This window comes from Alligator sinensis, unplaced genomic scaffold (assembly GCF_000455745.1).
Source record: "Alligator sinensis unplaced genomic scaffold, ASM45574v1 scaffold1218_1, whole genome shotgun sequence".
Classification (NCBI taxonomy): domain Eukaryota; kingdom Metazoa; phylum Chordata; order Crocodylia; family Alligatoridae; genus Alligator; species Alligator sinensis.
Window position 1 is genome coordinate 580,499 of NW_005842619.1, and position 13,510 is coordinate 594,008.

Below are 13,510 nucleotides of genomic sequence, written 5' to 3' on the forward strand. Positions count from 1 at the left end.
CCGGTGTCACCCCTGTGCCCGCGGTGTGAATGAGGCACCTCGGTGACTGTTGTGCCACAGACGTGGCTCTGCATGCATTGCTCCCCCCAAAAGGCCTCGTGCTGTGCTCCGAACCGGGGGGCATGGTGCGGCTGTGTCTCCTGCCACGGGCTGTCCTTCCGCCTTGGGCTCCTGGCAGGGGGGAGAGTCTCCCCACAACAACCTGCAGCGGGGTCTGTGGGATCGCGGGAGGGACTGGGCCCTAGGATCGGAGTCCTGCAGCTCAGCAATGGGCGCCGGTTGCTGGAGCTCCCGACGCCCCGCCACGGTGCGTGGTCCCCTCCCGTCTCATCCCTCCTGCTTTGTCCAGCCCCGCGGTGCTGGCGTGGGAGTCTCCCGTCCAGCCGCCTTGCTCTGTGTCATGGGGAGGTGAGAGCCCAGCTCCCCTTCGAGTGCGAGCTGGAAGGAGCCTCTCTGCTTCATCTGGAGGGTTTTCTGGGCCGAGGGGGATCTGGCAGGGCTCCCCGCCGGCCGTACCAGTGCGAGCCTAGGCGGCGATGCTGCAGCAAAGAGTGCTTTGTTCCCAGGGCCGAGTGACGCCAGGCGAGCTCGGAGCGGGGAGTCTCTTGCAGCCCGGCCTCCCTGTGCTTGCCGGCCTCATTCTTCCTGCGCCCGTAAATGCACCGTGTGAAAGCACGAGGCTTGTCTCTGAAGGGTGAGTGGCTGCATGCCCCGGGGACCTGAGAGCCTGAGCTTGGCAGTGGAGCTGGCACGGCCCGGAGAGAAAGCAGGGAGGCGATGGATCACCAAGCCTGGGAGGACTTTGCTCTGCCCCAGAAGTAGAAGGAAACCCCACAGGAACAGAGGAAGGCACTTGAAGGGCAGGGGAATTACCTGGTCTCGGGCAGGGACATAACATTGCCGGTACTGACACCTTCAGTCTAGCCGAGCATCAAGCTGGTGCAGAGGCGGCTCCTGCCTGGTCTGTTGTGAGCAAACGCACCCATGGGCTTTGCTCATTTTGGGCCTATTATCCAGATGCCTTGGGGCTGGAGGCCTCTGCCTCAAGTGCCAGGGTTGGATATTGGCTCTGCAGGCCTGGCTTGGAGTCGCTGGCAAGGGATAGGTGAGCCCGTGGCGCGGCGACGCTTGTGCAATGAGTGATTCTCAATGCACAGGGACACGTGGCCTGGGGAGGAGCTCCTGGCATGGGTTTGGTGGGAGGTCGTTAGCCACGTGTTGTGCCAGGCAGCTGGCCTCCCACCAGGAGAGAGTTCCCTGGCAAAACGGGAAGCTGCTGGCCATTCACACGGGTTCGTCTGATCGGACCCTGGGGATGCAACCCGGGTGCAGGATAGTGGGAAATGGGCCGGTTCCTGCTGTGGCTCTGATAGCCGTGGTGGGGGAGCAGATGCTGCTGCTCCATTTTCTCCCCCTTTGGATGGGTGACCGAGGCACGAGCTCTTTGGGGTGTTGATACGGCCGCTGCCCCACACTCCCGAACCTGGCCTGGAGCGGTGGTTGCAGGCAGTGTGTGTGAGAGCACCGCATACGTGTCCCTGGATGCATCTGACATCGGGATGGGCTGGGCTGGGCTTCTCGGTGCTTCCTTTCGGTGTGGGATGCGTCCTCTGGACCCCGAGCTGCGTCCCCTCCCTCCTCGGCTTCCCCGACTCCGTCCTTGAACGCGTCCCCTTGCTCACAGCTCCTCTGGATGGTTCTTGGCACGGGGCCTCGCCTGCTGGGTGCGGTGGCTGTGGATGGGTGGGACGATGGTCTGCGTGGGTCTGGGTGCTTCTGCGGACTCGATAAATCAAACTTTGCTGGCAGTCAGCCGTGCTGCTGCCCTGGAGAGCGGCGCATCCCCGAGAGCTAGTCGCTGTACCCGTGTGCACCCAGCGCATGCTAAAACCAGGGTGACTGCAGTTTTGGGGTGTGGGCAGGCGGGGCCGGGGCTCCTGCATTTCGGTAACTGCCTTGTCAGTCTGGCTGGGGCTCGGTGTGGCCCTTGGGGGTCCAGGACAGCTGCCTCCCTGCAGCGCGTGGCTCACCTGTCTCCTTGCTCTTGTCCCGGCAGCCATGGCAGCCATCCGGAAGAAGCTGGTGATCGTGGGCGACGGGGCCTGCGGGAAGACCTGCCTGCTGATCGTGTTCAGCAAGGACCAGTTCCCCGAGGTCTATGTGCCCACCGTCTTTGAGAACTACATTGCGGACATTGAAGTCGATGGAAAGCAGGTACCATCTGCGTGGCGTCGGGGCACTCTAGTTTCTCTCTTGCATAGCCCAGAAAACTGCCGGTCCAGCCATGGGTGCTTGTGCCTGTGACATTAATAAACCCTGTGACCCTGCTCCGGGACCTGCTGCTCACCTTGTCCTCGGGCTCCGGAGCAGGGAGTGGGCAGGGGTCGTGTCCTGGGCACTCGGGGCAGGTGGGCTGCATGGGAGCATCGCTGCTTCCTAGCCGGGTGATGTGGGGCAGCGGTGCCCAGCCTGTCGTGCTCCTGGGGAAGGTGTGTGCCCAGCTTGGACGAGCTTCTCTGGTGCGGGCGACTCACCGGGGTCTCTGCCTTCCCAGGTGGAGCTGGCTCTTTGGGACACAGCGGGGCAGGAGGACTACGACAGGCTGCGTCCCCTCTCCTACCCGGACACGGACGTCATCCTCATGTGCTTCTCTCTCGACAGCCCGGACAGCCTAGGTAGGACGTCTGGGGCAGGGGTGCACGGAGAGGCTCGCGGGGGGCAGGACATCCCTTGGGAGGGGAAAGTCCTGGTCACAAACCAGCCCTACAGATACTTCAAGGGCTGTGGGGCTCTGACCCAGGGGCTCTCAGGGCTGCTTTGGTGCCCGGCCAGCAGCCTTGGCCGCAGCCGGGATTGCTGCTGCTCCCCACTCATCCCTCGTGCCCCTCAGCACTGCTGGTCCCGTCCCGTCCCACGAGGACGGGATGCGTCCTGGCAGAGGACACAGCCGTGGCTGGGCAGTGTGCATGAGACTCGGGCCTCGTGGCTATGCCTCCTCCCCCAGCCCTGGCCACAGCTGTGCCCTGCCCGGGCTGGTGTTGCCAGCCCGGCTTGCCCAACTGGTTTCAGTCACATTCCTGATCCGGCCGGGGAAGAGCACAGTGTGTGCTTGAGGCTGCAGCCGAGCAGGATCACCTGCATCGCGGGCGTATGCACCAGGCTACCATTGCATCCACTGCCTGCCCCGTGCAGCTCGCTGGCTCTCAGGCAGTGCACGTGGGAAGCTGACAGTCCCAGCCCGGCCTGCCCCTGAGTGTGTGCGACTCCTTCTCTTGCAGAAAATATCCCTGAGAAGTGGACCCCGGAGGTGAAGCACTTCTGCCCCAACGTGCCCATCATCCTGGTGGGCAACAAGAAGGACCTGCGCAACGACGACCACACACGGCGTGAGCTCGCCAAGATGAAGCAGGTACGGGGAGGGGAAATCCCAGGCTATGCCTCTGGACTGGGGCACCTGCCCCGTCCCCCGAGGCCCTGGGTGCTGCCCATGCGTGGCGTCTGGTCCAACCTGGTGCATACGGCAGCTTCCAGGCCTGCTGCCTGGGTTGGGTGGGAGCCTAGCCAGGGAGATGCGGGGTGCTGGAGCATTTCCAGAGCTGCTGTGGCTGTGCGTCCTCACCTTTCCTTGCTTTTCCGTGCCAGGAGCCGGTGAAGCCGGAGGAAGGGCGGGACATGGCGAACCGGATCAATGCCTTCGGGTACTTGGAGTGCTCGGCCAAGACGAAGGAGGGCGTGCGGGAGGTGTTCGAGATGGCCACGCGCGCCGGGCTGCAGGTGCGCAAGAACAAGAAGCGCAGAGGCTGCCCGCTGCTGTGAGCCCGCACTTGTCCTCCGGGCCGCGTCCGTCTCCCCTGCCCCCACCCCACGCCGGCCGGGGGCAAGGGCGCTGCCAGGGCTGGTGATGTCTAGAGTTGGCATTTCATGCTCTGCACCCACCGCACAGGAACGGTCCCCGGGAGCCCCCAGCTGGTCCTGGGCGAAGAGGGGCGGGCTGGCTGTCTCTGGGACTCTCTTGTGTAGGTGTCTCTGGGTACGGACCATGCAGGGTGCTCTGCGGTCCTGGTTCGTGCTCCTCTCCGTGCCCCTGGCCCTGGGGGACTGAATCGCTGTTTGAGCAGACACTGGCTCTGGGTCTTCTGACCTGTGGCTGGCCCTGTCCCTGTCCCCATCCTGGGTGCATTCCCTGCACTCCTGCCCTGTCTCCGAGCCCAGCATCCAGCTGCTCCTGGTCTGTGGGACTGACTGAGGGGCACAGCTCATGTGCACACACCAGCATTTTGTATGGATTTGCTCCAGCCCTGCCCGAGATGCCCTCCGCTGTGCTCCTCACAGCCCCGCGTGGCGGCAGCGCCATCTCCTCCTGTCCTCGCTCAATAAAGAAAGGCCTTATCACACCCCAGGCTGGCTCCTTCCTTGCATGTGGACCCTGTCTGGGTGTGGGGAGCAGCATGAGCTTCTGCTTTTGCACTGACACAGGGGCTCGTGCATCTCTTCCGCCCCAGGCATGCACACTTCCCATCCCCTTCTGCTCGTAGTGCAGGGGCAGACTGGGGCAATTGGGCATGGGCTGCCTGCTGCGTGGGGGAGCGGCTCGCTAGGGTCAGAACCCAGGCATCGGCCCCTTAGCTGAGCACAGGGCACAGTACAGTGCCAGTGGGATGTCCTTGCCCCTCGCTGGGCAGGGAGAGTTGCTGAAGCAGCCCGGTCACATTGCAGCCTGCACCAGAAGCCACAGGAAAGACAATTCAGCCCTTTCCCTCGTTCTGTCTTATTTCTGGAGACAAAGCCAGTCTTCTGCGCTAGGCAAACCCAGTTCCTTCACATGGCATGAAATCCCTCCATGCTGGGCTCAAGCTGCCTCCTGCCTGCTTGGGTAAAGTGCCCGTGAGCCTGACTCCCTGCCTTCCTTGGGCTGTGGAGCCGGGGCCTTCACCTAATGGTGTGATCTGCCCCCTTCCCCGCAGCCCTGTGCTCTAGGTGCTGCTCTCAGCCTGGGCATCGTGAGAACTAGCCCTGAACAGGCATCTCCTCCTTGCCCCGGTGAGCAAAATAGCTGGGGACAGGACATGGAGGTTGCTGCATTGGGCAGTTTGCAGCAGGGTCCCCTCAGCCCTGGGCTGGCAGGTCCCACACAAGGGATGAGGCAGCTCTGCAAAAGAGCTGCTGGAGCCCAGCCAGCCATAGGAAGAGTCTACGAGCAGGGAGCAGATCTACTAGGTCTCTACTGGGGAGCAGGTGACACTAGGCCCTGCCTTCTCTCCCCGCAACCCTTGCCTGGGTGTGCCCCTTCCTCCCACATCTCTGCCCGTAGAATTATGCAGGACACAAGGAGTTTTTCTGCAAAACTTTAGTTCAGAAAAGTAACTGAATAAGACTAAGACAGGCACCTTGGGTTTTCCCCAGAGCTGGTGGAAGCAGGACCCGGTGTGCTAGCTAGCAGCTGCTCGGTGTGCAGGGACCCAGTGTGAGGTTGAGACACCCCATGGGAAGAAGAGCTCCGGGCTGCGTCCCGGCCCAGGGGAGATGGGCTGGCTTCCTGGGGTGTAAGTCGCAGTCCTCAGCCAGGGAGGTCTCTTCTCTCTGCTCCATTTCCATTCGCCAAAGCAATTTCCATTTCAGCAAGCACGGAGTGGGGCTTAGTCATCGAAAAGGGAGGAGGTGGGGGAGAGAGAGAGACATGCCAACCCGGAGACCATGAGGTAGAAGCGCACTGTGCAAAGTGGCCGGCCCAGCGGCCCCGGCGCTGCTCTTTGTCCTCCGCCCAGCACAGGGGGCAGGACGGGGGAAGGAGCAGAGCCAGGCAGACACGAGGGGCCAGGAGGCAAAGGACACGGATGCAGCACTCAGTGCTCGTGTCTCCACATCGGCTCCACTTGCTGCTGGAGGTGGCTCTCCCTTGCTTGGGCTCCTGCAGGGACAGGGACAGGCAGTGAGCAGGGAGCCCCTGGCCGGGGCAGTGGGGTGCCCGGCAGCCCCGCTCCTCCCGAGCCCCCATCCCACACCGTTCCCCGCAGCTGGGGTAGGGGGTCCGTGCCTGCGTGGTCTCTACCTGCTGGCTGCTCACTCAGGTTGAGGGCGCCGAGATCGTCGGCCAGGGCAGCGTCGTCCACGGCGTCCTCACTGTACGGGTAGCCCGTGTAGCCCTGTCCCGACAGGCAGTACTGCAGGAACCTGGCCACGTGGGGACGAGGGCACGTTAGCAGGGGCCGGCGCAGCCACTCCGTACGAGGGCGATGCCTCTCAGGAGAGCGGGGCAGGACGCGGGCCGTGCCTCACCTGGACCAGTGCGGGTCCTTGCTGAGGACCATCGGGTTGCCCACGATGATCAAGAGAGCTTTGGCCCTGGTGACAGCCACATTGAACCTCTGGACAGAGAGGCTAGGTGTGAGGTCCATCCATGACCCCCGGTCCTGCCCGTGACCCAGCTGGACCCAAGTGGTCTGGGAGCAGGGTGCACAGTGCAGGGACAGCACCAGTGCTGGCGCCTGGCTCCCCAGCCCTCATGCCTGGGGCAGTGCTGGGAACAAGGGACCAAGGGCTGCCCATCCCCAGCCTGAGATGCAGGCACTGGCAAGAGCTGTGGCTCGCACCGGGCAGAAGAGTGTGTGCCTTTGTGGACAGCTGCATGCTCCCAGCCCTCTGGGCTCCGTTACAGAGAGGAAGGGGTTACGGAAGGGCGCTTGCCACAGCTGTCCCCAGTTACCCCACAGCTGGATGCCAGGAGGAGGTGCAGCGCTTGGGAGCAGCTCAGGGCTGTGCCATGGAGGCTTCTGCTTAGTTTTGGCCCCTCGGTAGCTGTCCCCAGCCCGGGGCAACGGAGACCTTTCCCTGGAGGAAGGCCCCCACCTCGGGGCAGGGCAGGGGTGGCGGAGCGGAGCCCCTTGCTCACCTCGGGGCTCTTGAGGAAGCCAAGCTTGAACTGCTCGTCCATGTCCAGGTACTCGCTATAGCTGCGCACGGTGGAGACGAGGATCACGCGCCGCTCCTGGCCCTGGAACTCCTCCACGGAGCCGACCTGGGGGTGCACCCGGGGCTGAGGCAGCGGAGACCCCCAGACAGCCTCTCCTGGGCCCTCCCTCTGCTCGGGCTGCCTCCCACGTTGCAGCAAGGGGAGATTTGGGGGTGCTGGGGGGGTCCAGGATGCCGCAGGGAAGGAAGCAAGGGGGTGGGGATGTTGAGTGCAGACCAGTAACCACCCTCTCCAGGCTGTCTGAGCACTGGGTCTTAGAGCTGGTGTGGGCAAGGGTGCCAGGCTGGCATAGGAGATGCCCCTCCAGGCACAGCCTGGTTCCTGGTGCAGCTATCACTGCGGAGACCCCAGGGGAGTGAGGAGCTGGGTGCCCTGGCATCTTCTGCCCCTCCAGACCCACCTTCAGCTCCTGGATGTCTGGCAGTGCCTTCAGCTCCCGGTCCAGGCTGGTGATGGCCTTGCGGATCTTCTCCACCTGGCATGGAGAGGTGGAGAGAGGATGAGGATGAGAGAGGTGGAGAGAGGTGGAGAGGTGGAGAGAGGATGAGATCCCCGCTGTGCTCGGGGCCGTCCTCCTGCTTCAGGTCTTGGCACCTTGTGCCAGTCCGTGCGTGCAGCGAGGGGCTCCTGGGCAGCACAGCCTGGCTGGGACATACGCCCTGGCTGTGGGGGGCTGTCACCCTGCAGCCTCTCACCTGCTTCCTGTACGGGGAGATGATGCCGATGTCCTTGGGTGAGATGCGGGGGACGCCCTTCTTGGCCTGGCTCTTCAGTAGCTTCTTGAGGTAGGTGACCACGGTGTCAATCTCGGCCACGTTGAAGAAGGAGGGGCTCTTCTCCTCCCGCTGGTCCTCCCCTTGGACCCCATGGAAGATGATGGGGAAGCCCTGGAGCGGGGCAGGATGGGGCAGGGTCAGACCCGGGGACCGCCTGGCAGGGCCTGGGGGGCAAGGGCCTGGCCAGGCTGGGCCCCACCTGCTTGGGCAGCTCCGGCCAGGCACAGTAGGAGTGGGTGATGCCGCGGTCAGCGTGCTCCTGCAGTTCCCCCTCGTAGAACAGCTCGTTGGGGATCTCGAAGATGGCGGCGTGGGACCTGGGGGGCAGCAAGGCATTTGCATGGGGCGCAGGGCTGCTCCCCACAGCTCAGGCAGCACCAGGGGACGCGGCCTGGAGGCGTCAAGGCTGAAGCCCTCGGGGACCCCCTGCCCGCCCCGGCCTCTGCACCTGTAGTTCCTCAGCAGCTTGGTGACGAACTGGGATCTGTAGCTCCCGCCTGCCTTCTGGTACAGCGAGTTGTGGTGCATGAGCCGCTCCAGCAGTGAGACGCCTGCGGGACACAGCGACCGCCCTCAGCCACGAGCCCCCCGTGGGGTCCAGCTGCAGCACCGGCGGGGCGAGGCAATGCAACGCGGGCACCGGGCTGTCCCTGCCGGGTTCTGCACTCACCCAAGCCGTGCTCGATGGCCAGCGGGGACCTCAAAATGGGGCCCAGCTGCTTGGGGTCCCCTGCCAGCACCAGCTGCCCACCACCAGGGTTGGTGTCCTGGTCCATCACGCTCAGCATACCTGGGCAGAGGAAGGGGGTGGGAGCGGCGGGAGAGCCCTACCTAGCGCCGGCCCCCAAATGTCCCGTGCGTGTCCAGGGCTGCCGAGACACGGGTGCTGGGGCCGAGGGGAGGCGGCAGAGCCAGGGCAGGGGCACCTGGCGCTACTCACCTGCGACAGCGGTCACGCTTTCCGGCTCCACGGCGTGACCACACTCGTCAATGAAAACGTGGGAGAAGTGGCCCGGAGGGAACGCCGCCGAGACCAGCCTGGAGGGACACCCGCATGAGCAACTGCCGTGCTGGACTCCCCATCCCGGCCCCCGCACCATTCGTGCCCATCCTACCTCCCTGCAGTGACCAGCGTGGTGACGAGGACCCTGTAGCGTTGCAGCTCGTCCCGGCCAGGGTACACGTAGGACCCCTGCGCCGCGTCCCAGTTGCAGCAGGGCTGGGAACAACCACGAGCCTTGAGGCAGGGCACGCAGCCGCATCCCCCAGGGCATTGCTCACTGCAGGTAGTGCCAGCTGGCCTGGTGGCCCCTGGGCATCCCCAGGAGCCGGGATGGGCATGCACCTACCTTGATGGCCGCGGGCACCTGGCTGTAGTCCCGGCTGCTGGCGTTGAGCCTGTAGATCTCCCGCGCGTCCCGGTGCTGGAGCAGGCGCTGGCAGAGCAGGTCGGCGGCGCTGTTGGAGGGCGCACAGGCCAGCACGTGCGACCCCTTGATGCGGTCCAGCACCTGGGCACAGGAGGAGAGAGGGAGGCATGAGCACAGCCATGGAGATAGGCAGGGAGGGGGCAAAATCCAGCTCCGAGCCCCGTCCTGCTCCCCTCACCTGCTTGATGGCCTCCACCATGGTGACCGTCTTGCCTGTCCCTGGCGGCCCAAAGATGAGGTAGGGCGCGGGCCTGGACAGCCCCGACACGATGCCCCTCACAGCCTCGCATTGCTCCTTGTTGCTTTCCAGGCTCCGGTCGAAGAGGCTGCGAGGAGGGCGGCAGGGCTGAGCCATGCTGCGGGAGCCCCGCTTCCCCCCCGCCGCGCCCAGCCCGGCCACTCACCGCAGCTGGGCACCGTCCTCCAGGAAGGACATCTCAGCAGAGGAGGAGGGGAAGAGGATGTCCTTCAGGCCTTGCTTTGTGGCCAGCTGTACGGCCCGGTGCTGCACCCGCAGGGGCAGCCGGTTGAAGGTGAAGGTCACGTCGAAGAGCAGGTTGTTCAGAAAGATATCCAGCAGGCTGGAAGGGGGTAGAGCTGAGCACCCCGCTCTGCCTCAGCCCCCTGCACCCCAGGGGCCTGGTTTGGCCCGAGCCCCTCGGTGTGACAGATAGGGCCGGACGCAACTCACCCCTTGGAGAAACCCAGCTTGACGCGCTCCAGCTCCACACGGTGCACGTAGCCCTTGTACTGCACCAGCCCGCGGCGGCCACGCTCGCTGCTCAGCGTCGCGAACAAGTGGTCGCCCCTCAGCACAGAGGGGCGGTTCTCAGCCACGCCGGGCACCTGAGAGAACAGCTCGGTTGGGGACAGGGATGCACCCCCAGCTGCACTGGGCAGCCCGTGCCCTTCCTCCCTGGCCCCAGCTCTCACCTTCAGGACCAGCAGCCGCCTGTTGTCCGAGTCGTGCACCATCGGAGTGCCCCGCAGGTCGTAGCGCCGGATGTCGACCTCCATCTGCACCTCCTCGAGGTGTAGCAGCAGCTGAAACTTCTCCGTGTAATTCTCAAATTGCAGGGACGCCTCCAAGGAGGACCTGTGGGCAGTGCCAGCCACGGCTTCACCCAGGACCCGCCTGTACCCAGCAGGGACCCACCCAGCTGGGACCGGAGCCGGGCACGCGCCCTGCTTGCTCTCATGGCCCTGGCTCACGGGGCCTAGACAACTCAGTACAGTGATGCCAGGCTCTGGGGAAATAGGAGCTGGGCGTGCAATTCCCGAGCAGCCTGGTGGACGTGGGGAGCAGGAGAGAGGCGCGGGGACCCGTGGGACAGGGGTGCTCACCGCAGGTTGGCCCACTCATTGTTGGTGCCAGTGCCAGGCACGTGCCGGATCGCGTCCTTTAGGCTCTGTGGGTAGTTGCACTGGGGCAGCCGGATGTCCTGCTCCAGATCAGAGTGCTGGGAGCTGCAGGGATGAAGGGGACATTGCAGGAATGGGCTAGGGCTGGTGCACGCGTGCTCTGTGCCATCATCCACCAGGGCCGGGCACGGGGTGCCTGGGAGCAGCCTGCAGGGAGCTCAAGCTGCCCCGTGCCCATTCTGGCTTGCACGCACACAGCCCAAGATGCTCAGGCCTGCGGGCACTGCCTCGCACCCCACAGAGTGCGTGCTCCTGCCCGGCGAGCTGGGCACCCACGTGAGCAGCATGGGGGTGCAGTGCGGAGCTGGCTGCCTCCCCCAGGCCAGGAGGAGCTGAGGGGACTTGGCCACACTTCCACAGGGAGCAAACTTGGGGCCTCAAAGTCTCTTTGAGCTGCTGGAAGTCAATGCTATTTGCACGGGGGGTTGGCTTGTGCCACGTCCAGGGTGCTGGGCCGTGCCGGGGTAACCAGCCCGCGGGCCAACAAGGGAGTAGGGGCTGAGCGAGCACATCTGTACCTGTCGGGTGGGACACCCTCCTCCGTGAGAACTATGAGGGGCTTCTGCAGCCCGTCCTGGTACGGCGTGTAGGGCACCGTGCGCCCCAGCTCCTCCGCCAGCCGGCTGTTGGCCACGGCTGACACGAAGCGCCCGATGGAGAAGGGGCCGGTCTCGTCGGCCGTGAACTCAAACAGCAGCGTAACGGGGAAGTAGCCGTAGTCCTGGGTCAGGCACCGCACCTCGATCAGGTGGGTGTTACCTGCGGCACAGGGAGCAGTGAGACCAGACCGCCTGTGCCGGTCCCCCCCGGCAGGGAACAGGGGTCGTTGCTTGGGGCAGAGAGCAAGCACGGGGCCAGGTTCCTCCTCCAGGGCCAGATCCAGCAGCTCGGACATGCACGCGCTGCCCTCGACATAGCTCTACACCGAGCGCTTGTCACCAAATCCATCCCTCCAGCCTGCGCTGGGCTGCACCCCACCCCAGCTCCATGCTTGGGCTCCTAGGGTTTCCTTTCCCGCAAAGCATCCATGCTTGGCCCTGCTGGAGCCGGACCCTGGGAGCAGAGACCCCTCTGGCACCAGGCCGATGCCTCTTGCTCTCGTGCCAAGGCCAGCTTTGGGTCAGGGAAGAATTTCTGCCCAGGTTGGACCGGGGTTTCCCTCCTTCCTCTACAGCCCAGAGCACGGCCAGCAAACGCACTCATCAACCCCCGGCTATAGCAGGGGATGTGGGCACGCGGCCCTGCCTGCTCTCTGCACGTGTTAGTCTTGAGCACGGGCGTACCCCATCCTGAGTCTTTGGGCTTGGCCTGGGCTATGTTGGGAGGGGGCGGGGGGTGCACAGGATGGCCTGAAGGGCCCCCCAGCCCTGATTTTGCTGGTGCTGGGTCTGCAGTACCCAGCCAGGCGGAGCTGTGCTCCATGCATGCAGCATGCCTGAGGCACTGCAGCAAACTGGGCAGACAGCAGGGCTTGCAGAGGGGTGCAAGCAGCCCCATTGCTGCCCCTCTGGGCAGGGGGTGGGAGCAGGGGTAGCTGCCCAGCCTGGGGGAGCGGTACCCAAGTACCTGGTGCCAACAGCAGGCTCCGGCCACGGGTCACTTTTTGCGTGTCGTGAATCTTGAGTTCCCGCTGGCGCCGCAGTGGCCGGCACCGCAGGAGTGTGACAGGCCCTGTGCCCTTGTTCTGCACCTGGATTGTGACCGTCGTGGGCACATTGCGGGTGACAGCAAAACGGATGCGGCCGTTGCCCTGGTCGTGCTCAGAGACCACCTTCACCCCATGCTTGGTGCTGATGAACTCGGCCCTGCGGGTGGACAGGGGCATCAGGTGCTTGGACCGGGTGGGGTTTGCTGCAGAGAATGGGGTTTGCCCACCTGCCCATGGGGCCAGATCCTGCAAACACCTTATGCAAAACTCCTCCCAATTTCAGTGGGATCCAGCCTGGCCCCGGCAGGACCTGGCCCAGGGCTCCCAGCCCTCCTGCTCGCTGCAAGCCCGGCTGCACGGAGGAGACCGCAGGAGTGCTGCGTGGGCTGAAGGTGCCATGCCCTGCCGGGGAAGGCTCTGGGCTGCCAGGCTCATGCTTATCGCCTGCCCCAGACAAGGAGGCATCACAGTCATCAGTGTAAAACTAACACCAGCAAGCTCTTTTCCCGTCCGTGTGCCACAAAGGGTGGGACTCGGCGCCACCAGACGTGGCAGGAGCCAAGAGTTCAGCCAGATTCCAACCAAGGCTGGACGCATCCTTGGCATGACCTCTTAAGCAGCTTCCTGGACCCAAAATACCAGAGGCTGTGAGCATGACAGGAGCAGGGAAAAGCCCTGCTCAGACCCAGTCGCTCTCCTCTGCAGCCTCCTCTCTCCACCGCGGAGCGACACAGGGAACTGGGCACGACCTGGTCCAGGGCAGGTCCCATGTTCTCCATGCCACTGCTGGGATTGGGGTGAGGCGGGGTGTACCTGTCCCTGGCCCGCCCTCTGCGGGTACCCTGGCTAGGGCCGGGTGTCTGGTCTGCAGTGGGCTGATCACCAGCTTTGGGCTGAGGCCTCCGGTACATGTCTGCGACCACCACCGTCTTTTTCACCTGCAGAAGACGTGGAGCGTCAGGGCCCGGGCCGCGGGGAGGAGCCGGCTGCAGGGACCTCGGGGCATGACCACCCACTCCTGCTGGGGTGGACGGTGCCTGCCAGGGGCATCAGGGCTGACCAAGCAGCCAGAGCCCTGCTGTGGCATCAAACCAGCCCAAAGCATTTAGGAGCCGGGGCTGCCGTGACCAACGTCGCAGTGGCTGGGCAGCACGAGGGGGCGGCAACCACTGGCTCCCATGAGAGGGTACCCCAGGAGCCTCGCCCCGCGTCACAGCTGCAGGAGCCAGGCCCTGCGCCCACCTACCTTGCCAAAGCGCACAAA

At 64.7% G+C, this 13,510-nt stretch overlaps 2 protein-coding genes across 7 annotated transcripts in view; one reads left to right on the plus strand and one right to left on the minus strand.

Annotated features, from left to right (window-relative positions):
- RHOC (ras homolog family member C) overlaps positions 1-4,397 on the plus strand; it is a 21,819-nt gene extending 17,422 nt beyond the window's left edge. For all 6 annotated transcript variants that reach the window (XM_025215059.1, XM_006033295.3, XM_014524508.2 and 3 more), the window contains exons 2-5: positions 2,057-2,214; positions 2,555-2,675; positions 3,279-3,409; positions 3,643-4,397. In XM_025215059.1, the coding sequence (XP_025070844.1) occupies positions 2,057-2,214; positions 2,555-2,675; positions 3,279-3,409; positions 3,643-3,816 (584 nt within the window). In that variant the 3' untranslated portion in view covers positions 3,817-4,397. The remainder of the gene's footprint in view (positions 1-2,056; positions 2,215-2,554; positions 2,676-3,278; positions 3,410-3,642) is intronic.
- A 945-nt stretch (positions 4,398-5,342) lies between these two features.
- MOV10 (Mov10 RISC complex RNA helicase) overlaps positions 5,343-13,510 on the minus strand; it is a 9,473-nt gene continuing 1,305 nt past the window's right edge. Inside the window, exons 2-22 of the mRNA XM_025215051.1 lie at positions 13,493-13,510; positions 13,060-13,184; positions 12,165-12,403; positions 11,117-11,357; positions 10,521-10,643; positions 10,110-10,272; positions 9,868-10,022; positions 9,581-9,757; positions 9,355-9,502; positions 9,096-9,257; positions 8,862-8,965; positions 8,687-8,784; positions 8,417-8,536; positions 8,195-8,297; positions 7,946-8,063; positions 7,666-7,857; positions 7,371-7,445; positions 6,890-7,015; positions 6,277-6,365; positions 6,050-6,171; positions 5,343-5,908 (exon numbers count right to left, since the gene is read on the minus strand). The exon at positions 13,493-13,510 is cut by the window's right edge and continues 67 nt beyond it. Coding sequence (XP_025070836.1) covers positions 5,844-5,908; positions 6,050-6,171; positions 6,277-6,365; positions 6,890-7,015; positions 7,371-7,445; positions 7,666-7,857; positions 7,946-8,063; positions 8,195-8,297; positions 8,417-8,536; positions 8,687-8,784; positions 8,862-8,965; positions 9,096-9,257; positions 9,355-9,502; positions 9,581-9,757; positions 9,868-10,022; positions 10,110-10,272; positions 10,521-10,643; positions 11,117-11,357; positions 12,165-12,403; positions 13,060-13,184; positions 13,493-13,510 — 2,763 coding nt within the window. The 3' untranslated portion in view covers positions 5,343-5,843. The remainder of the gene's footprint in view (positions 5,909-6,049; positions 6,172-6,276; positions 6,366-6,889; positions 7,016-7,370; positions 7,446-7,665; positions 7,858-7,945; positions 8,064-8,194; positions 8,298-8,416; positions 8,537-8,686; positions 8,785-8,861; positions 8,966-9,095; positions 9,258-9,354; positions 9,503-9,580; positions 9,758-9,867; positions 10,023-10,109; positions 10,273-10,520; positions 10,644-11,116; positions 11,358-12,164; positions 12,404-13,059; positions 13,185-13,492) is intronic.